This window comes from Neofelis nebulosa, chromosome 9 (genome assembly GCF_028018385.1).
Source record: "Neofelis nebulosa isolate mNeoNeb1 chromosome 9, mNeoNeb1.pri, whole genome shotgun sequence".
NCBI lineage: Eukaryota > Metazoa > Chordata > Mammalia > Carnivora > Felidae > Neofelis > Neofelis nebulosa.
This window is the reverse complement of record NC_080790.1, coordinates 31,864,306-31,887,631: the sequence shown is the minus strand read 5'-3', so window position 1 is coordinate 31,887,631 and position 23,326 is coordinate 31,864,306. Positions and strand designations below refer to the sequence as shown.

Sequence of the window (23,326 nt, the reverse complement as noted above, 5' to 3'; positions counted from 1 at the left end):
ATTTAACGTTTTGTTAAATGCTCAGTTGACATCTGCAATGAACATCTGACACATTGTCTGCTAGTTTTTCAATGGAAATATACATATGTCATATATATGTATTTTTTGTGAATACCTGTTGTTTAGGTGAAAAGCCCAGAAGGGAAATTTCACAAGACCAGTACCGGAGCTGTCAGAATGCAACCAAAATCAGAGGAGCTGAAGTTTGTCACCAAGAACGATGGATATGTGCACATTCACCCTTCCTCGGTGAACTATCAGGTCGGAATGGCGGGTCCACTCACATTTGCATAGGGGAGGTCTCAGGGGAGCAACACAGCCCCTTCTAGTCAGCAGACCTCATCCCGTCACCTGCTGTCCCCAGCAAATCGCTTCTCGGCCTTTTGGCTAAGATCAAGTGCTGTCCCCAGCAGCACCACTGACTTGGGGAAGGTCGAGAAAGCGTGAACAGACTGGAAATTGGACTGTGTTTGGAAAGACTATTTCCATTTGACGAAAATTCTACTGGATACAAAAAAAAAAAAAAAACCGCTCAAGCCTGCTTTCAAGCATAAGCTTGCATCTTTGCAGCGGTGACTTAAGCAGTCAGGATCTAATCGCATCCCTAAATCCACGCCTGACCAGGGAGGGAGTGACGGGCGCTTGCTGCTGGCGCTCCCTCACTTCGCACCCCCTCCTGCCTGCTGCCAACACCCTGTCCCAGCCCCAGAAGTGACGTGTGACCTCCTCGGGGTCCACCCCCTCCCTGGTCCTCCTTCCCCTTGACTCTAGTGTAGTATTCGACCCTGCTAACCTCCCATCCTCTTGAAACCATCTTTGATGTGTTTTTGCTCCTGAAATACCACTTTCTTCTCTCTCTCCGATCACCGCCCAATACCCCTTTTGCTGGTTTCTCTCCTTTGCTCTGAAATGGCGTTCTGTCCCTCGTCCTCATTGTCTCACTGCGGAGCACTTACTCTTCCCGAACCCACAGAGCGTGACACCGCGGTTCCAAACTGCCATCTGGAGCTGTCACAGAGCCCCCAGCTTGCTCTCCCTGTGCCTGGGCTTGTCCTGAGCCCTCCTCCTGGCAGCCCCAGCCGGACGCCTGCCAGTCAGCTCAGGCTCCTTGTCTCCCACTTCTCTCCTCTCTCCTCTCTCGCCTGTCCTGGCAAACAGCACCTTCCCAGCCGGAGGCCCCCGCGCACAGAGACCCTGCCACTCTTCGCCTCACTCCAGTCCATCTGGGCGCCGGGCAGCAGTTCCGCCTGTCGACGCTCCCAGATGTGCCTGCGTGTCCTCTCCCCACCGCCCTGCCTCAGTTCAAAGCCCACCTTGCCTGGAGTGCTGTAACGATCTGACTTCTGGTCCTTTCTCTCCGACCTTTTACAGTACTGCTGCCACAATTAACTTTACAAAACCTCCGTTTGGTCATATCATCCCCTTGCTTAAAACTCTTCATATATGGAGGCTCCCACACACTCTCATCCGACCCTTCACGCCTGCCCCTCTTTACCATGTCCCCTGTCACTCCTCCCTCCGTCACTCTGTGTGCCATGACGTACAACGCACTCCCTCGAGTCTGGGATGACAGTCCCATTCTCAGCAGGCTCCTACCTATCCTTGGAGCTTCCATTAAAAACCACCTCCCCGGGGTCCCGCCCCCTCGAAGTTGCTCCTCTGTCCCACCAGCACGAGGTGTGCATTTTGTCCACTGTTGCGCTTATCCCATTATTTTACGGTTTGTGGTAAGTCTTCATGGAATTGTGAAATTCCTAAAGACAGGACGTGTATTCATTTCTATGTCCTCATTGGCTAGCCTGGCACCTGGCCCAAAGCAGATGCTCAGTAAAGCTCTGGGGGGGGGTGGGGGGCGGTGGAGGGACAGGGGATGGGGGAAGAGAGTTTGAAGTGTTCGGGCTGCTCGGCCCCCTGGAACTACTGAGTAACGTGTCAGCAAAGCATGAAAAGTATCTCTGAGAGCCCAGAAGAATTGGAGGACCCGGAGGTCCTCTGGCTGTCAGCTGCATACGTACCTAGGGGCCAGAGGACTGAGTTAGGGCCACCCCTCTTCTGAGTTCATCATGACATTCATGCAGTGCATCCTTTGGTACCTACCAGTGTCTTCTCTTTTCCAGGCCCTGTTGTGGGCAGGTGAACTAGACAGACTGGGTCTCTGCCCTCGGGGAGCTTATGCTCTGCTGAGGAAGACAGGCAAGAAACAAGTCATCTGATCTTAGTAACAAATGCTATCAAGAGAAATAAAACAATAGAAATTGTGAGGCGCCTGGGTGGCTCAGTCGGTTAAGCGACCGACTTTGGCTCAGGTCATGATCTCACGGTTCGTGAGTTTGAGCCCCGCATCGGGCTCTGCTGACAGCTCAGAGCCTGGAGCCTGCTTCTGATTCTGTGTCTCCCTCTCTCTCTGCACCTCCCCTGCTCGTGCCCTGTCTCTCTCTGTCTCTCAAAACATAAATAAATGTTAAAAAAAGAATTAAAAAAAAAGAGAAATAGGACAGAGTAAGAGATTTTAAGAGTGATAGGGGAGGGGCCATTTTGCCCAGAGTGGTCAGGGAAGAACATTCCAGCAGGGGAAATCAGTGCAAGAGCAGCACGTGTTTTAAGACAAGCAGGCACAGTTCAGGTTGTGTGGGACCTTGTAGGCTATGGTACGGATTTGGGATTTTATTCTTGGGAAGTCACTGGAGGGTGTCGTTTTTGAAAGATCATGGTGGCTGCCGGGTGGGAAAGAGACCGTGAAGATGCGAAGCAGAAACCCAGCGAGCACTTAGAAAGCCCTGGCAGTGGGCTGTGCGAGTTGATGATGGTTTGAGCCGTACCGGTGGTGAGAATATGTCGTTTCATTATGTATTTTGAAAAGCGACAGGACTTAGTGACCATTTCAATGGAGTGAGGGGAAAGAGCAGTCGAAGGCTTCTCAGTCTGGGACGTGAACAGCCGAGGAGGGGTACATCATTTACTGAGCTGGAGGGGATGCTGCTGGAAAGGAGTGGGAAAATCAAGAATTCCTTTTGAACCTAAGTCTGAGATGCTCGTTAGACGTCCAGAGGGAGACGTCAAGAGGGCAGTTGCTGTACAAGTCCGGCCTCGGGGGAAAGGTTCGGGCCGGAGACAATCTGGGGAGCCCCAGATGGCCAGGCGGTGCTTACATCTGTGGAATGGGTGGGGTTCCCCTTCGGTTGCCGGTGTCCACATCTGAGGTTTTCTGTTCCAGGTCAGACACTTTGACAGCCCCTACCTGGTGTACCACGAAAAGATCAGAACCAGTCGGGTGTTCATCCGAGACTGCAGCATGGTGTCCGTGTACCCGCTGGTCTTGTTCGGGGGAGGCCAGGTGAGCGTGCAGCTTCAGAGAGGAGCGTTTGTCGTGTCCCTGGATGACGGCTGGATCCGTTTCGCGGCTGCCTCCCATCAGGTAAGGGCTGGCGGGCCTGTCTAGGAGGCACGAGCCCCGAGGGGCTTCGAGGAGAAGACGGGTTCCTGCAGGGAGCGAGGGAGGACGGCAGAGCTGGCAAAGAACGAATGAGGAGAGGGTAGCGGGCCACGGACGGAGGCCAGGCCCGGAGCCTCAGTGAGAGACCAGGAAGGCACTGGGAGGGGAGCCCAGGATGGGCTGGCGTGGGAGGCTCAGGACAGAAGCTGCAGGCGAGATGTTGGACCTTCCTAACTGTTCAACAGATAACACATGTTCTCCAAAGAAAAGTCCCAAAATACACAGACGAGCAAAAATAAATAAAAATCACCCTGATTCCACCACTGCCATAAAAAAAAAAGATAATGGATCTGAATTGTTTATTGTCAGGTCTCACGTGTTCACTACTGGAGTGTCTGCAGAGACACTGGAGGCAGAGTATACGCTTAGGAAATAAAAATTCATTTTGACATTTGCATCGGGTAGAGGTCTTAGACGGCAAGAAGCAGAAACACCAACTCAAACGTTAAAGAGAATTTATTGGCACACTGAACTGTAACATCTAAAGCAGCACAGTCCAATAAAAATACGTGAGCCACATGTGTAATTTCAATTTTTCTAGTAGCCACATTTGAAAAACACAAATAGGCGCAGTTCATCTTAATTTTATGTAGCCTAACACATCTAAAAAGTTTTCATGTCATCGTGTCATCGTATAAGGGCGCACTGAGATACTCCTCTTCATGCGACATCTTCACAATCTGGAGTGTGCACACTCACCGCACATCTCAGTTCAAAGTGGCCCTTAGATGAGCCACATGTGACGAGTGGCCGTCGTGTTGCCCAGTACAGTTTCCGGAAGGCCAGGCAGCTGGGTGACGAGAGGCTGGCTGACCTTGTGGGGGCAGGATGGCTGCGGCGGCCCCCAGCCTCACGTCTGTTGCAGCATAGTGTCCGGAAGGGGAGACCAGAAACCTCCTCTCTTAAACCAACTGTTGTGGCCAAACGAGTGTCATAAACTGTAAGGCCCGGGTCACCTGAGCCATTCACTCTGGCAAAGCCCACGGCACGAGCCCGTTTGAGTTCCGTCTGGGCGCAAACTGCACGGTGGCCAGACGACGGGGGAGGGGCAAAGCATGTCGGGAAGACCTCTCCAGTGCCTGCTCCAACAGCAGCACGAGCAAAATGCCATAAAGAATGTGGAGCTATTAGCCCCAGCAAAGCATAGAATGTATCCTAAAGCTAGAGACTTTTTCTTAGTATCTACCATTTTTAATTTTCCATTTTCCTGCTTCTCCTCTTGGAACAAATTATAAAAGGTGACCAGGCTTTAATATGGAGAACTACATAAAAGCCATCCTTTCACATTTAATCTTTTCTTGAAAGGAGATGTGGACATTGAGTGAACATTCCTATAGCTGCATCAAGAAATTAAAACTTTTTAAAAATTTTTTATTTTTGAGAGCAACAGAGACAGAGCATGAGTGGGGGAGGGGCAGAGAGAGAGGGAGACATAGAATCGGAAGCAAGCTCCAGGCTTAGAGCTGTAGCTGTCAGCACAGAGCCTGACGCGGGGCTCGAACTCACGGACTGTGAGATCATGACCTGAGCCGGAGTCAGACACTTAACCGACTGAGCCATCCAGGCGCCTCCATCAAGAAATTTTAGAAGCGCTTTTAGAATAAATTGTGTTAGTTTCTCCTCCCCCCACCACGTGGAGGTAAAATTAATAGCAGCAATCTAGAATAATGATAATCATCACTGGGATGTTTCCTGTAATAACCTTTCCTCCCCCGTTGACCCAAGCGCTGCTTACGCTGCAACTTTCATTTTAGGTGGCCGAATTAGTAAAGGAACTTCGTTGTGAACTTGACCAGCTCCTCCAGGATAAGATAAAAAACCCGAGCACAGATCTGTGTACGTGTCCTCGAGGATCCCGGATCATCAGCATGATTGTGAAACTTGTCACCACACAATAAAGACCTGCCTCGGGAGAGCGCCTGCCCCGCCCCTTGTGCTCCCCTGGGAAATAACGGCAGCACCTCTACCTCCAGCCAAGCCCTGAGGCGCCGCGCACTAGGGAAGCCTCCCAGACCCCCAGACTGGGCAGGGGCGCTCCCAGCACAATTTGGAGTGTCGGTGTGAGGCGGTCGAAAAACCAGCTTTGCCTGTCTTTTTCTCTGGGACTGTCCTGGAATGAAGGAAATTCACCCAGTAACACAAAAGTGAATGTTTAATACAATTCTGTTTTATTCTATGTATTTTTTTTTCTCCTGCTTTTTACTAGGGTGAGGGAGGAGCATGAGGAGAAATACTGAATGTTTTTTCTATCATAACGGCTCATCTGAAAGAAGTTGGAACAGAAAAAGGACAAAAAAAAAATCATGTGAGCAAGAAAAATTAAAATTTCATTTTAGGCTCTTGGCTACAAAGCAAACTTGACTTGTGAGGGATTTTTACTTTTACTCATTAAAGGTCAACCGAAAAAAACAAACTTAAAGAGCTCTTATCTGTTATTAGAATGCAAGCTGGTCTCACCCTTAACGTTCATATTCTCGAAAGCAGAACCGTCTAGGTGTCTTCGTGCTGTTTTAGGTTTTCCATTTAGGAATCTTGCTCTCTCTTAGGCACACACCCAGATCTCATGGCCATACTCCTCCTTACCCAAAGGGGAATTTTGATGGCATTCTCAGAGCAGAGTTGGCAACGGTCGATGTAGAAAAGTTTGCCATGCTAGTGTCAGATTTACAGCCATAAAAATATCTTCCACGAGACTGCTTATTTTCAGCCACCACTTAGGTGAATGGGGAGCCAGCATGTTGAAAAACCATGAGTACATTTACATTGCCTCTGGACATTTTGCAGCGTGGCCAGGAAGAATCCCGAAGGGCTGAGTAGAAAAAAATATTCTTGTGTTTGTCTAGTGCTCAGGTAGAGTCACTACAGATTTCACACCAGAGATAGAATTCAAACGAATCAGCAAAACCACTGCAGTGAAGGGTGGTCACTTTTTAAGGTATTATTTCTGTTCAGTTTCCAGAAAACCTCCTGGACTGTCCAAAACGGTCATTACCAAGCATGTTTAAACTTTGGCGCACTTGAAGAGTTGAGATTCTAAGTAGTATTTTTAAAAGGCATGAATTCACGTTATCACTTTAAATAAAAGACACGCATATGCACAGCACCCACAGCATTCAGGCTCTGACTTGCCCTGGAAACAAGGCTCACGTTACAGAACTGCTCAGGAGAAATGCAGGAGAAAACCGTCCTGACACATTTTTTTAAACCAGTATGGACTCTTGGTGCCGTAGCGGAGCTCATATTGGCTGCCCGAGATCGAGCCATCGGCCTGAATGGACCCACAGCTCTCAACACAAGTCTGCAGCACAACATACGACTGGCCAGCTGGCCGGGTTGTAGTTAACAACAAAACCATCCATTGAGAGTACTGAGCAATCGCTCCCCTCGGGGCAGTCATCATGGGCTGGCCACCTGCAGCCAGGCACAAGTCGCACAAGTCATTTTACAGATGGGCCAGAAAGTGGAAAAGACTGGGAAGCCTTAACTGAAGGCACTGAATAAGAAAAATCCTTGGGGCACCTGGGTCGCTCAGACTGTTAAGTGCCGGACTTCGGCTAGGGTCATGATCTCACGATTCATGGGTTCAAGCCCCGCGTCGGGCTCTGTGCTGACAGTTCAGAGCCTGGAGCCTGCTTCGGATTCTTTGTCTCCCTCTCTCTCTGCCCCTCCCCTGTTCACTCTCTCTCTCTCTCTCTCTCTCTCAAAAATAAATAGACATTAAAATAAATAAACATTAAAAAAATAACATAAAATAGAAATCCTCACCTCCAGGACCAAACTTCTTAAGCCCCATCACTAACATGAGATCAATGAAATAGGATTACTTCTTTGCGATTGAAGATCAGAGTGCAGTGTAGCATTTCAAGGTGACACCAAATTTCTAAGCCCCAACAAGATGGTCAGCATTGGGGAGCCTGGGTGTCTAAAGCATCTGACTCTTGATCTCAGCTCAGGTCATGATCTTGCAGTTCGTGAGTTCAAGGCCCACGTGGGGCTCTGCGTTGACCATGTGGAGCCCCGTTGGGGTTCCCTCTCTGCCCCTCCCCTGCTTGCTCTCTCTCAAAATAAATAAACTGTAAAAAAAAAATTATAAAAGATGATCAGCATTTAATGTTCATTTTCTGGAGAACTCTGTAAATGTTTCTCATTTGTTTTACTGGAACCTAGCTAGGAAATAATATCGATGCAGTACCTGCTACAAAATTAGTCTGCGACACTGTTGTAGTGCATGTCTGCGGGGACTTCTCAGGAAATGAGAATAGGTTAACATTCTCACAGAGGTGGTCATAGGTTGACAAAGTGCCTTCTTCCTGCTTGAGCTCCATATCTGAATACTACCATTCAAACTCCCTGACGAGGAATAAATTTTGGTCTGTACCCTTCCATTTTGTCACTTGAGCAGTTTAAATAATATACCAGAGCACACAGACTGTGGGTCTGCAAGCATGTGGTCAGTGTTCTTTTTCATTTCCAGGCAATGGTTTGAATATGTCCCTGAGAGGGTATCATAAAATAAGACATTGTGAAAGTCACTCTGTAAAATATATAGCAAAGGTAAGCAAATTGGGACCAACGGTGTGGTTTTCAGGTGCGGCCCAGGCTGGCTTTTTGAGGACTGCATTCTGCTGCGTTGTCTCAGTTGCTGGCCCGAGAGCTGGTGAGCTCGGGCTTGACACTCCGAGGGTGTCTTGTGAGGGTCACCTCGTTGCCACATAAATGAGGATTCCGGGGACAGAATTCTGCTCCCACTGCCCTTGTGCTAGAACAAGCCTGGGCAGACGATGGCTCTTTCCTCCTACGTCACGCTAGAATTAAGCATAATTCCTAGGGCTTATTTTCTCCTAAATGCAGGGGGTAGAGTTTGCTTAAAATATTTAGCCGGTTAATAAATACAGGGTGAGCTATTGTTTTCAGAAGTTAGAACTTGGTCATGAAACTGTGTCAGTCAACATTTGAGGACTCACAGTACGGAGTGCCTCAGGTGGAAACAATACAGAGCCAGCTAATACAATTTATTGTCACGGCAATAGTTTCAGACTGTTCCAGAGTGATAGACTTATTCAATGTCTTTCAGCCTCACACATGTAAAGCTACGTAATGACTGTGTAAACCATTAACCACGATGAATCATTAACAGGAGAGACTTTTTCTTGCTAACTTCTAAGTTATCGCCCCCACAATGATAATATCAGAGATTGGTCTTAAATAGGATTTGTGGCCAATCACTAATCCTTAAAGTGCTTTCAAATCTTAAATGTTTTAATAATTTGTTTTGTCAAAGAGCAAAGAAAGAGTTCTGCTGGAGAATCACTCGTGCCCTACATGTGGACCAGCAGGAAGGAGTGGCATCCGTGTTTCATCAAGATACAGGACAGCAGTCCAAACACGAGCTTGTTCCCACAGACGGTTCAGCCTCTGCCCCTTCTTTGCCTAACGGGGACCATCCCGGAGTCTACTCCCCAGTCAGTTCTAGCCCAGCTAATTGAATAAATAAGCCAGGACGCGGCGCCCCAGTGAGACAGCTGTGAGGACGATGACTTCGAATCAACGTACGGGGGGTGCCTGGGTGGCTCAATCATTCAGCATCTGACGTCGGCTCAGGTCGCAACCTCACAGTTCGCGGGTTTGAGCCCCACATTGGGTGAGCTCAAGTCCTGCTTTGGGTAGACATGAGCTCGCTCTCTCTCTCCCCCTCCTGGGAATGATTCTCTCTCTCTCTCTGCCCCTTGCTTACTTGTGCCTTCTCTCTTTCAAAAAAAAAAAAAAAAAAAAAAATCAGTTTACTGGATTTTTCCTCCTGTAATTCAACATTTTAGGAAAGAAACAAATGGCAACAAAAGACAGTATAAGGGGTTTGTTTGAAAAGGCAACTTCCTATAAATACCAGCAATGAATATCTGTTTAGGATGACGACCCTGACATGACAAATACAGTATTCCTAAATATGGTATAACAATGTATCTAATAAACATTTTCAACAGAAGCATTTCAAAGAGCGAAGGTTTTTTTATTATTATTCCTTATGCAGAAAATGCAATTACTGCTACGTCCTCCAACCTAGGCTTTATTGAAAATGTCCTGAAGGAGTTAATTTTCCTTCCAAGTTGAACTTGTTTTATAAAGGGGAGATTATCCATGGCTGATTTTCTTCTGCAATTAATTCAAAACGGGATAACGTAGCTAAAACGACTCATTTACTTCTCCAGAGTTCCCTTTCAATAAGTTTGCCTCATTCCATCCTTGGGTTTCAAATGTCTCCAAAGTATCTGCTAACCTTTCAAGGAAGACTCTGTCTGTCCATGGAGGTCGATTAACTATAATACAGGACCTTATCATGTACAAGGACCATAAGGAGGTTTCCTCACAGGAGAAAATGTAGATTTTGCTTGTTTTCAACGAGTGGTTCTCAACTGGAGGCAATTTTGCCCACCGGGGGACATTTGGCGGTATCTGGAGGCAGCACAACTGAGTGGGGATTGGGGTGTATTCCTGGCATCTAGTGGTCGGAAGCCAGAGATGCTGCTGAATACCCTACAATGCACAGGAGCCCCCCCCCCCCCCCAAACAAATTATCCAGTTCACGATGTCAGTAGTGCCAAGGTGGAGAAAACCTATTTAAACAAAACAGATAGGTAGCCACTTACAAAGTCTGGCTATTAGTTACTAGTCAGATACAAATTATGCCCACATCAACTCTGATCAACATGTACTGTGTGAGTAAGAATTTATGAGTCCATCACGTTGTTACCAAAATACAGAGTACTTGAGGCGCCCGGGGGACTCAGATGGCTGAGCATCTGACTCTGGATTTTGGCTCAGGTCACGATCTCACAGTTCATGAGATCAAAGCCCCTCGTTGGGCTCTGTGCTGATAGCTGGGAGCCTGCTTGGGATTCTCTCTTCCTCTCTCTCTCTCTCTACCCCAACACCCCCCCCCAAAGTAAATAAACTTTAAAAAAAAAAAAAAGGAAATACAATTTGCATGTGACACTAATACTGCTAATGTTTTCCACTACAAAACTCAAGTTCTCACACTCAGGCCCGTATTACAATGTTTGAAATACACACACATATGCACACACACACTCGCACGTGCACGCGCGCACACACACACACACACACACCCCCTTCCCTTATCTTTCCGTTATTTGAAGGGAGTCCAACCTAGCAGACTTTGGCCAATATGGTAAAACACAAATAGGGTTTTTAAAAAGGGGTAAAGGGGGATGGGAATATATAGCCCTATAGGTAGATGACTGTAAAATGTTGAAATCTAACATAAAGCTTACCTAGGAACTATGATTTCTAGGCTCAGTAACCCTTCTCCTATCGTTTGAACTGAAAAAACAAAGCAGGTGGTTTTAGGACTTAATTATTAGCAAGATTACCAGACTAAATGTCAAAGATGCATTATGCTCTTTAGAAGACAGATGTCTTTACAAATCAAGGGCCATGCTGTACACGGGCACCAAGGGACTATCCCATATGAGGAGGAAACTAATCCATTGATGATAGACCCAACACAAAACAATCCGTAATTATAGACGTTTTTGTTAATGCCGCCCTTCTGTCTCTGAAATTCACCTATGCACTTTCCCATTTAAACTCCAGCTGTCCCCATTATTTCTAGCCCACAAATCTTTATACCATCCTTTTCCACAGTAAGCATGGCTAAAATGGATTAATTGAAGCGTGCAATCTGATTAGTTAACAGGGAGGCTGATTGTCCTGTTTATAACTAATGTGTGCTACACGGCTAGTTTGAGACCCAAATTGGGGTTGCAGGAAATCCTCCCACACTTATGCTCACAATTTCAATATAACCAACTTATTTTAAGCAGGTGCTATGTGCCAGCCACCCTGGGAATTCAGGATACAAAGATAAACTGGGACACAGGAGAAACAAGACAATAGAGAAATAAAGTTTACTTGAATAAATTCAATCAAGAGCATAATTTACCCCTGCAAGAGCCTCTGAAGGTTTTTTGTTTTAAAAAACAAACAAACAAACAAACTAGACACCTGTATGTTGAAATTAAAAGGAAGGACACTGAGGTGTCTGGCCGGCTCAGTCAGAAGAGCATGCAACTCTTGATCTCAGGGTCCTTGCGCTATTTTGTTGCACGTGAGACTATCCGTGTGGTTTACCTATTTATTAGCACTCATAATCCACATCTTTGATTTGACCAAAACAACAGAGAATGAAAACTCACACACGACACACGTGTGCCTCTGAAGTCTTGTAATATGATGGACTTAACATCCAAACACTTCACGAAGGAAAAAATAAAAATGAAGTCTCATTTCAATTGCCGCATCCACAGTTCTTGGCTTCTCACTGGGGAGCTGCAAGATGTCCCTGAATAAGATCCTGAACACGGGACAGAATAATCTCATTAGAACTGCTGCAATTTTCAGGGCCATACGGGGGGTCTATCGTCAGCACCCCAGCCACACACAGAGTCCGTTGTGAATCTCCCTGTTCAGTGATGGGAATGTGGTTCTTCTCGAGCCATTTCTTGAGGCTGTTCTTCCTCTTCTCCAGGTCCTCAGGGCTGTATGCCTTGCAGTCTCCAGACATGAACAAATGTGCCAGCTGCTCTCTCACTCCATGCTCCCCTTCGTTCACAGTTTCAACAGTCTGCACGGCATGGCCCATAATTCCAGTCACAGATATGCTGCCATCTTCTAGGAAGTTCACAAGGACGATACTTTGGAGGAAAAGTAAGTTCACAGCAGATTTGTAAAAGAAAAACCTAAAGTCTCATAAATCTATGGAAGAAGCAGTGGAATGAGAGGCATCACCAGCCCCAACAGGTAATGAAACTAGGGAATAAGAACTTCCCTGTTTAAAATTAATCCTCTCACCATCAAATGTTTGTACTTGGTCAATAAGTATTCACTGAGGGTCCTATACATCTAAACGTTTTTTTTTTTAACGTTTATTTATTTTTGAGAGAGACACAGAGTGGGATCAGGGGAGGGGCAGAGAGAGAGAGGGAAACACAGAATACGAAGCAGGCTCCAGGCTCTGAGCTGTCAGCACAGAGCCCGACGTGGGGCTCAAACCACAAACTGTGAGATCATGACCTGAGCCAAAGTCGGACGCTCACCCGACTGAGCCACCCAGGCGCCTCACATCTAAACTTTCTGTCTAGCCTAAATCATTGTGAAATGCAGTTAAAGCATTAAAGAGTTATGAAAGGCTTAAACGTATATTAGAAAAGAAGAAAGGGCACAGACTTAACTTTCAGAGTTCAAAAACAACTGAGTAACTCACCTTCAAAGTAGATCAAAGAAAATAACAAAACACAAAATTAATGAAATAGAAAATAAAAGAGTTAATAACAAGATCACTAAAGCCAAATGTTGGCTCTTTGAAAAAAACAAAAAGATAAAAAAAACAAAACCATGTAGGGGCACCTGGGTGGCTCAGTTGGTTGAGTGCCCTACTTCAGCTCGGGTCATCTCACAGTTCATGAGTTCAAGCCCTGCATAGGGCCCTATGCTGATAGATCAGAGCCTGGAGCCTGCTTCGGATTTTGTGTCTCCCTCTCTCTCTGCCCCTCCCCTGCTCATGCTCTGTCTCTCTCTCACACAAATAAAGTTTTTTATTTATTACATATAAAAAACTTTTTTAAGAAAAAATAAACATGTAAAATTCATAAAACTCAAGCAAGATTAATTAGAATTGAGAAAAAAGGCAGCAAAGATTGGCAGTATAAAGTATTAGGAACAAATTTATGTCAATCGTTTTGAAAATTAAAACAGAAAACTTCCTGGGAAATATAAATTTCTACTACTGAGTCAAAGAAAGAGAGAATATAAATCATCTTATAATCATTAATAAAAACTGAGTAAGTATTTAAGAATATTTTCCCATAAGAGGGGGGAAAAAGGCTCAGTTTTACCAACAAATTATATACAATTTTTAAGGTTCAAACATTTCTTTTTTTTTCCCAAGATTTGAATTTTAAGTAATCTCCACACCCAACGTGGGGCTCAAACCCACAACCCCAACACCAAAAGTCGCGTGCTCCACCAGCCAGGTGCTCCAAGGTTCAAACATTTATTTTTATCTTTTTTTGAAACATTTATTTATTACTGAGAGACAGAGAGAGAGCACGAGCATGGGAGGGGCAGAGAGAGGGGGAGACACAGAATCCAAAGCAGGCTCCAGGCTCCGAGCTGTCAGCACAGAGCCAGACACGGGGCTCGAACTCACAAACCGCAAGATCATGACCTGAGCCGAAGCCAGATGCTTAACTGACTGAGCCAGCCAGCTCCAAACATTTCTAATCTAACCAAACTCTTCTAGAGACTACAAAAGGTGGACTGTGCCTTAGCTCATTAAATGAGGCCAATACCAAAAGCAGAGATAATTAAAAAAATAAAACTACAAGCTAATTTCACTCATGAATACAAATGCAAAAATCCTAACTAAATAAAATACATGATATGATGCAATGTGATGTGAAGGGGATTTCACTTCTGTGGTACTCTTCCCAAAGCCTATAACCCCAGGCTATTTATGAGAAAGCATCACACAAACCCAAACTGAGAGACCTTCTACAAAATACCTCATCAGTACTCTCCAAAAGTGTCAAGGTCATGAAAAACAAGGAAAGACTGAAAGCTGTCACAGATCAGAGACTAAGGACACATGATGATTAAATGTAATGTGGGATCCTAGATTGGATCCTGGAACAGAAAAAAGGCAAACAATTAGTGGAAAAACTGTTGAAATCCAAATGACAGGTCTTTAGTTAATGTAAATTTTTAGTTTTGAGGAATGTACCACAGTTAGGTTAAGAGGCCAATATCAGGGGAAGCTGGGTAGATGGGTCCTGTCTGTACTTTCTTTTCTATAAATCTAAAATCATTCCAAAATTTAAAAAGTGTGTGTGTATCACCACCTTTAAAGTAGTCTTGCAAGAAACAAATCTGATCCTAATCAAACCTCTGGATATGAATCCCAGTTTATAGGAATACAAAGGATGAAATAAACTATACCGTGAGAATGCAATAAGCTAAACTCAGAATGTGTTCAACTCTGTAAGACAAATGATTCCATTTCTTCAACAAATAAATGACATGGAAAACTAAAAAGATGGGGTGCCTGGGAGGCACAGTTGGTTGTGTCTAATTCTCAATTTCGGCTCAGGTGTTGATCCCAGGGTCCCGAGTCAGGCTCCACGCTTAGCATGGATACTGCTGAAGATTCTCCCTCCCTTCACCCCTCTTCCCCATTCACTTGCTCTCCCTCTCTCCAAAATAATAGGGGGGGAAAAAAAGAAAACTAAATAGAGAAAGTGCACAGTCACGGATCAAGATACTTGAGAGATGTTATCAACCAAATTGATAAACCAATATTAAAAGATACTTTTGAGACAACCAGGCAAATCTCAACATGACTGTTAATAAAGTTATTATTACTTTTATTGGGTATTATAATGTTATTGTGTTTATTAAAGAGTTTATCTGCTAAATAAGATACATTGATGTATTTATGAATAAAATGATAATGGTATTGTGGTTACATTTATTAGAGTTCTTATCTATTAAAAGTTACATTGAGGGGCGCCTGGGTGGCGCAGTCGGTTGGGCGTCCGACTTCAGCCAGGTCACGATCTCGCGGTCCGTGAGTTCGAGCCCCGCGTCAGGCTCTGGGCTGATGGCTCAGAGCCTGGAGCCTGTTTCCGATTCTGTGTCTCCCTCTCTCTCTGCCCCTCCCCTGTTCATGCTCTGTCTCTCTCTGTCCCAAAAATAAATAAATGTTGAAAGAAAAAAAATTAAAAAAAAAAAAAAAAGTTACATTGAGGCATTTATGTACAAAATTAAATGAGCTGTGCTTAAAGACATTTAGAAGGGAAAGGTAAAGCTAGTTGTCTGTTATCCTATTCTCTCTACATTTATGTATGTTTGAGATTTTCTAGTAAAAACGTAGGAACAAAAAAGTGTCTCACTTCTACAAACCTGGCTGGTGCCAGGGTAATCCATAGTTTGAACAGCACTTAGATTCAAAGGCTATACAATTCTTTTTTTTTTTTTTTAATTTTTTTAATGTTTTTTTTTTGATAGAGAGTGAGCGGGGTAGAGGCAGAGAGAGAGAGAGAGAATCTGAAGCAGGCTCCAGGCTCTGAGCTGTCAGCAGAGACTGATGCGGGGCTTGAACTCATGAACCGTGAGATCATGACCTGCGCTGAAGTCAGAGGCTTAACTGAGCCACCCAGGCGCCCCTAAAGACAGTACAATTCTTACACGCGAATTCTTACATGGCTTTCATTTATCTACTTCCTTAGTTTGGATATAACATATAGGCGGCACAAAGGGGTGTCATTATGATTTCTGGGAAGCAGGACCCATACTCACTTGGCAGAAACCGGGTCTGTGGTTAAAACCCATCCTTTATAATCCTTCTCACAGGCTGTCACTTTGACTTCTTTGTACGTGTAATCTTGCCATTCTAAGGGGCCTTTCTTCATCCATTCATTCATGGCTGCCAGCTGACTAGATCAAAAACCACCACCAGTCCGGGTTAATACATATGTTCCACTCAAGCAAATGCCCCAATCCCTATGCTAGGCAGAGAGAACATCTTGTGATTTGCCTCAAGTTCCATATCAGGAAATAGCTGATATTCACGATTCAATATGAAAGCTAGGAGATCCCGAGTTGCCATGGGGCTAACTCATCCGGCTTACTTCTATATTCGACTACCCAGTACCACTCCAGATGGCCTTCGCCCTGGCTTTGAACTCCGGTCGGCAGATGCTCACACCCTTTAACTCTGTCTGCTCTCCACACCACTTTTAGCCAAACCTGAAAAACGAAACTCCTTTGATATCCACCCACTCGCTCTCTCTGGCTGTTTCTCCGCTGGATCCCGCCAGGGAGAGGCCTCGGATTTGTGACCATTTCCTCTTTTTTGTTTGGAAGATGCACGAACCAGGGGGCAGCAGCGAAGGCTCTAGAACGCAGACTCCCTGACCCAGCTTGCAGCTGCACGATACTTAGAGCAGCACTCAAACCTGGTGGTGTTTAACGTTTAATCCCGACAAACGAGAAATATACCAGTTAACAGCTCCGGACAGCGAAAGGCACGCAGTGACCACGCGGTAAGGAAGGAGTCTCCCCGGCGGCGCCGTCTAAACCCAGCATGCTTTGCGCCACTTCCTTCCCCCAGAAGTCTCTGTTTTGTAGTCCTTGACCTTGGTCCCACCTAGAGGTCTGAGGGAGTCGGCGGGCGTGGGGGGATAAAAGCCGGGCGCGGGATGCGGGCGGGTCTTGAGATTTTTGTATAATAAGATAATAAGGCTCCTTGTTCGCTAGAGCCACCCCTCTTCACTGCCACGATGGACATTTCAACCTTTTGTTTTTAAAGAGGAAAAGTCTCGTGCCCGGTCCTCATTGAGAGTAGACATGGAAATGCACCCTTGCCGTGGAATCGAAGCACAAGAACCCTCTAGGTAAATCCTAAAGCTTTAGAAGTGTGAGGTGAAAGTGCCTTGGAGAAGAGCGATAGAGCCAAGAGACTTGTTTGTTCCGCTGGTGTGAGGCAGTTAATACCTCTGCTCCTTCGGGATGTGCCCTTGCTATAGTCCCGCAGGAGTTGCAGAAGCCAGAAAGAATAAAGCACAGGATCGGGATGAATTCCACCTAGCAGATCTCTCAGTGGGAAAGCCCCAGCCTCTCCTCCAACCCCCGCCCCCCTCCCCAGTAGAAAAGCGGAAAAGACTCGCTTCTGCCGCAGATTTATGTTCAGGTACTTAGGTGGCTCCTGGCATAGTCCGGAATTTTTTTCTTAACTGTGATCCTGAAAAATGGTACAAGGTGTTAAACATTGAGTTTCGGCAAATGGGAACACCAAGGGAGATTTACAGAAACTGAATTAGAGGCCTATCAAACCACGATGTAGAAAACATTGAAAATCAGCTTGGGGCATCTGGGTGGCACAGTCTATTAAGCCTCGGATTTAGGCTCAGCTCATGACCTCCCTGCTAGTGATCTTCGGGCTCCTGAGTTGGAGCCCCACATTGGGCTCTCTGATGTCTGCACGGAGGCTGCCTCACATCCTCTTTCCTCAGCTCTCTCTGCCCCTCCCCTGCTCCAGCTCTCTCTCAAAAATTAAACTTAAAAAAAAAAAAAAATTAGTCAGCTTTTCCCTTACAGTCTGGGATTTGAGTTCACATAATCCTTAAAGTATATTGTTTCTTATTGCCATCGTTTCAAATAATCCTTTGGCAACTTTGAGTCGTTGAATGATTGGCTGATTATATTAATGTGGCTTTAGTAGATTAAATTAGATTATGCCAGTTAAAGTCCTCTATAAATCTACAAAGAGCTAATTTAATACCAGTTGTTACAATGTGAAATGAAACGTTTGACCTCATAAAAATTCAGTCCAAAAGAGCTTGAACCAACTGTGACAACTGATCATTTGTATTTGAAGCCTTCTAACTGTCCTGCAGAATGAAAGACTTTGGAAGCTAGCTTCAAGCTTAAATTACTCCTTTTAAATTGATGTGACTGGGGCAGTTTCCTTCCCTTCTCTCCCCTCTCCCTTTAGTCCTCTGGATAAACTAAAGAATCATTCACAGCATCTGCCTATTGGAATCGCTGATTTATAACAGACTGAGCCTGCCCACTTCTAATGGAGGTTTACAGAGAGACCCTGTCTGTAGTCCACCCTCAACAAGTTCACATGTGCCATTTCCTTTTCCCCGTCAACCCCTACTCTTGGTCTCCCTGGTGCCTCCCTCCTACCAATTGATGTCCCTTCTCTCACATTCTCTACTTTTCTCCCTCTTCCCCTTCTCTTCTTCTGTCTTCTTCCTAGTATCTGCTTCCCCCTCAAACCTACACACATACACACACCCTCAACCCTTTCCTCTGCCAAGTTCAAAATTGCGTGTTCTAGATTTTGGAGTACATTTTTTAAGTAATCTCTAAACCCAACGTGGGGTTCAAACTCATGACCCCAAGATTAAGAGTCGCATGCTCTGGGGTGCCTGAGTGGCTCAGTTGGTTAAGCATTCAACTCTTGATTGACCTGAGCTAAAGATGTTGACTACTGAGCTCCTAAAAATTATTGCAGTGGTCCAGACAGGACACAAGCTGATAGCAGTGGAAATGAAAAAGAGGGAAAAAAGGAGTAGATTCAACGAATGCTTCAAGGGAAAAATCAACTGGATTGGTGATTGATTGGAGTGGGGCAAGATCATGTTGAGAACTTTGATCTGTTAACAGATCTTCTCTCTGTTCTTTCCTTCATTCAATAATAACCCCTCCTTCCTCTTTGTTTTTTCAAGATCTCAGGCCTCCACATAGTTATTATATTTACTAAACTAGATAAGAAATTTCTTCACAGAATAAAAAATGCTTCAATAACACTTTATTTGTTTTTATGGCACAGGAAGGCAACAGTGAGGTCTCTCCTCCAAGCTCTTATAAACTAACCCTAAATGTTAAATAAAATGGATGTGATTCGATCTGTGATTCGTTTGTACAAAGAGACCATCTATTATCTGGATAACCAGAGAATGTGGGGATGACCGAAATTCCAAACTGAGTGACCTGGTTGTATTCTCTGGAAGCCGGACTGGAATGGGATTTTATGTTAGTAAATGGAAACTTAATTATATTAGACCCTACTGGGACAGTCAATACCCCAGGGTTGGTAGCAGAAGGCACAAAAGAAGAAAGTCAGTAAGTAGAAGATTGAGAGGTATTTCTCAAAGACCCTGAATCTGCAAGCAGGGACTTTCCAGAGGAATATACCTATTGTGGGGAACTGATATACTTCATCAGGTCTCAGCTTGGCCCGGAATAGATTTTCCTAAAACTATCTGCCTTCTTGTTCTGATTTGATGCTCCCCATGCCTCGTGACCCCCCATGCTGGTTTTCTAGACACAGTGTTGATCAGGAGAGGTGATTCTTGAGAGGGAAATGAGCACTTTCTAATCAATAGAAAGGAATAGACCAGAAATCACAAACTAGGGGGCATATCAGGACATGCAGATAGTTTAATATCTGCACAGTTTAAATTAAAAAAAAATTTTTTTTAATTTGGAAGTTTTTATATAGGTTTCCTCTCTCTTCCTCACTAGTTTCTACCACTTTTATTGCTTTTGTTTGGCTGCTCTATATTGTTTACATCAGCTGCCTGATCCCACAGGAAATTGAATTTGCAACTCTGGAATAGTCCCTACTATAAATAAATAAATTAGCAGAGTAAAATACCTTAATCTCTTGTGGTGAGAACCAGCCTTGGATGTGTCTAGTCAACTCTTGGGCCACTTAAGCGCCAGAAAGCTTTACCAAGGAAATGCCAATCCCAAAATTTCCTGTTGGATTTCCATAGTCTTTTTTAGGTGATTCCTTGGTCTTGTTGACTTGCCTCCTTCTCATCTGTGCCCTTTTCATACCATTTTTGTAGCTTATTGTTATTTACACATGTGTTGTGGCAGTTACTGTAGGTTGCTTCATTTAATAGTCCTTTCCCACAACCTCCTAATGAGGCTTGAAAGCCGAAACTCAGGGTCACTGGGTGGCTCAGTCGGTTAAGTGCCCGACTTCAGCTCAGGTGCTGATCTCATAGTTCGTGGGTTTGAGCTCCGCATTGGGCTCTGTGCTGACACCTCAGAGCCTGGAGGCTGCTTCGGATTCTGTGTCTCCCTCTGTCTCTGTGCCCCTCCCCAGCTCATGCTCTGTCTCTCTGTCTCTCTCTCTCAAAAATGAATAAAAACATTTTAGAAAATTAAACAAAAAAAGAAGAAGAAAGCTAAAACTCAATCTGCAGCTTCCCTTGCAGATAGATGGCTATATGAATACTTCTGGCCAGTGAGATATACATGGAAATCCCCCAGAAGGCTGTCCCTTCTGAAATAAAAAGGCAAAGCCTCCTAAGGAGAAAGCCTTGGGCAATCATAAAGAACGAAATCTTGCCCTTTGCAACAACATGGATGGAACTAGAGTGTATTATGCTAAGTGAAATTCGTTAAGGAAAGACAAATATCATGATTTCACTCATATGTGAAATTTAAGGTACAAAACAGATGAACATAAGGGAAGGGAAGCAAAAATAATATAAAAACAGGGAGGGGGACAAAACATAAAAGACTCTTAAATATAGAGAACAAACTGAGGGTTGCTGGTGCGGTTGGTGCGGGGATGGGCTAAATGGGCAAGGGGCATTAAGGAGGACACTTGTTGGGATGAGCACTGGGTGTTATACATAGGGGATGAATCACTGGAATCTACTCTTGAAACCATTATTGCACTATATTCTAACTAACTTGGATGTAAATTAAAAGAATAAATATATTTTTTAAAAACAATGGTGGGCCACAGCTGACAGAGAACACTTCTCTGTCACTGTAATTTGTGTGAGCCCTACATTATACATAGAAAACAATTCTGATACTGAGACTCAAAGCTTTATTAGAAAATAAAGATCTTCAGGGGCACCTGGGTGGCTCAGTTGGTCAAACATCCGACTTCAGCTCAGGTCATGATTTCATGGTTCATGGGTTCGAGCCCCCCATCAGGCTCTGTGCTGACAGCTCAGAGCCTGGAGCCTGCTTTGAATTCTGTGTCTCCCTCTCTCTCTGCCCCTCCCCCGCTTGTGCTCTGTGTCTCTCTCTCTCAAAAATCAACATTAAAAATAATAGTAATAAAGATCTTCAGCAACATGGGTATTTCTCTGGGAAAACAAATAAATAATTTATTTATTTAAATGTGTTTTAGGGGCACCTGGGTGGCTCAGTCAGTTGAGCATCTGACTCTTAATCACGGCTCAGGTCATGATCTCAGGGTTCATGGGTTCAAGCCCTGCATCAGGCTCTGCGCTGACGTCATGGAGCCTGTTTAGGATTCTGTGTCTGTCTTTCTCTGCCCCTCCCCGCTCTCTTTCTCACTCTCTCTCTCTCTCTCTCTCAAAATAAATAAATAAAATTAAAAAAAAAAAAAAGGAGGAGAAAGCTTTGGGATGCCTGGGTGTGTCAGTCAGTTAAACGTCCAACTTCAGCTCATATCATGATCTCATGGTTTGTGAGTTTGAGCCCCACATCAGGCTCTGTGTGGACAGCTCAGAGCCTGGAGCCTGCTTTGGATTCTGTGTCTCCCTCTCTCTCTGACCCTCACCCATTCTCACTCTGTGTCTCTCTCTGTCTCTCTCAAAAATAAACATTAAAAAAAATAGTAGACTTTCAATATATATTTATTTAACCAATTAATAAGTTTGCTATTCCTTGGCAGAAGTTGGGACAAATCACAAGACCATTATTTAGGTGGAGAGTTACTTATTTCATAAGTGACCAAGAACAGAAAAAGCAAATTAACAGGTCAAATTTTAGATTGGCAAAGCAGATAACAAAGGGACCTTTGCTGTTTCTAAGAAAGTAACTTAAATCCTCTGCACTGAGGAACAGTGTATCATTATTCCTACTACTGGTAGTAGTAGTAATAATAAATGTGTATTAACTCAATCTTAATGAACACAGAAAAAACATGAAATAGGAACAATTATCCCTGCAAAGGACACTGAGGCACAGAGGCCCAAGACCATGTGGCTAGCTAGTGACAGAGCAAGGATACAAATCCAGGCAATCAGATCAAAGCCTGCCCTCTTAACCACTATACCATACTAACTAAACAATGGGGCATAATTTAAGCACAGTTGTACATCTAAATTTTTTTTAATTTTTTTTTTTACATTTATTTATTTTTGAGAGACAGAGAGAGACAGCGTGAGCAGGGGAGGGGCAGAGAGAGAGGGAGACACAGAATCCGAAGCAGGCTCCAGGCTCTGAGCTGTCAGCACAGAGCCCGACATGGGGCTCGAACCCACGAACTGTGAGATCATGACCTGAGCTGAAGTCGGACACTTAACCGACTGAGCCACCCAGGCACCCCCATCTAAATTTTTTTTAACATTTATTCATTTTTGACAGATGGAGAGACACAGAGCACGAGTGGGGGAGGGGCAGAGAGAGAGGGAGACACAGAATCCGAAGCAGGCTCCAGGCTCTGAGCTGTCAGCACAGAGCCCGACGCGGGGCTCAAACCCAGGGACCACGAGATCATGACCTGAGCTAAAGTCGGACGCTTAACCGACTGAGCCACCCAGGCACCCCAGCACAGTTGTATGTGTAAAAGTCTATTTTTAGTTAATGAGGAATGTGCTTTTCAAAGTCAGCTTTTTAAATCTAAGTACTAGCTCCTCATTGTGTTCCAGTTGATTGCTTGGGACACCCAAAGCATTAAAATAATGTGTTTCACTCGTGTGTTTTAGCAAACCAGACTTTCCCAGCAAGGTCTGTTTCCAAGGGTGATTTTCCAAGGGAGGACACACACTGTCAGATTTAATGGTCTGGAAATTGAATGGTCTATCCCCAAGGCAGGTAAAGCAATACTGAGCCCCATGCCTACAGCTGCTATATACTCTCAGATTAGCCCACTGACAACAGCAACAGGATAGACACACATGTTTAATTAAGCTGTAGCTCCTTATATCTTAGGGAGGGTAACTGAGGGAGGGCAGGGCAGTAACTCAAATCTCCCTCCATAGGACTAGCCTTTTCTTTTTTCCTACCCAGTGTTATCTATCTTCTCTCCCCTCCTCCTCCAGGTATCTTCAAAGAGTTGGCGGGGGGGGGGGGGGGGGGGGCTTTTTCTTCTCTACTCTATGGCAAATTATAGACCCATTTTTGAGCTTCCTAGGGAAAAAGGTAAAACAGACTACTGATCACACAGAGGAAAATATCTTCTCTGCTATAAAAAGCCACTAAAAATTACGGTGTAAGCTCGGTCAGTTAAGCATCTGACTCTTG

The 23,326-nt window shown here is 44.7% G+C and overlaps 2 protein-coding genes across 5 annotated transcripts in view; one reads left to right on the top strand and one right to left on the bottom strand.

Moving 5' to 3' along the window:
- DHX57 (DExH-box helicase 57) overlaps positions 1 to 5,906 on the top strand; it is a 55,427-nt gene extending 49,521 nt beyond the window's left edge. For 3 of the 4 annotated variants that reach the window (XM_058683091.1, XM_058683089.1, XM_058683090.1), the window contains exons 22-24: positions 127 to 261; positions 3,215 to 3,415; positions 5,248 to 5,906. In XM_058683091.1, the coding sequence (XP_058539074.1) occupies positions 127 to 261; positions 3,215 to 3,415; positions 5,248 to 5,391 (480 nt within the window). In that variant the 3' untranslated portion in view covers positions 5,392 to 5,906. Of the gene's footprint in view, positions 1 to 126; positions 347 to 392; positions 1,829 to 3,214; positions 3,416 to 5,247 lie in introns of those variants that run through there. The other variant, XR_009248369.1, reaches the window with a different exon arrangement.
- Positions 5,907 to 11,394: 5,488 nt separating this feature from the next.
- Positions 11,395 to 16,619, bottom strand: GEMIN6 (gem nuclear organelle associated protein 6). The gene is made up of 3 exons (XM_058683104.1): positions 16,349 to 16,619; positions 15,866 to 16,003; positions 11,395 to 12,204 (listed from the first exon to the last, which is right to left on the bottom strand). Exons 2-3 carry the CDS (start codon positions 15,988 to 15,990, stop codon positions 11,829 to 11,831), a joined length of 501 nt encoding a protein of 166 aa, XP_058539087.1. The 5' UTR covers positions 15,991 to 16,003; positions 16,349 to 16,619; the 3' UTR covers positions 11,395 to 11,828.
- Positions 16,620 to 23,326: the final 6,707 nt, after the last annotated feature.

Excerpts from the sequence above, each read along its gene's own strand:
- GEMIN6 (XM_058683104.1), bottom strand. The coding sequence starts at position 15,990 with ATGAATGAATGGATGAAGAAAGGCCCCTTAGAATGGCAAGATTACACG. Across the intron at positions 12,205-15,865 it reads ACAGACCCGGTTTCTGCCAA|TATCGTCCTTGTGAACTTCC; the intron begins GTGAGTATGGGT and ends TTTCCTCCAAAG.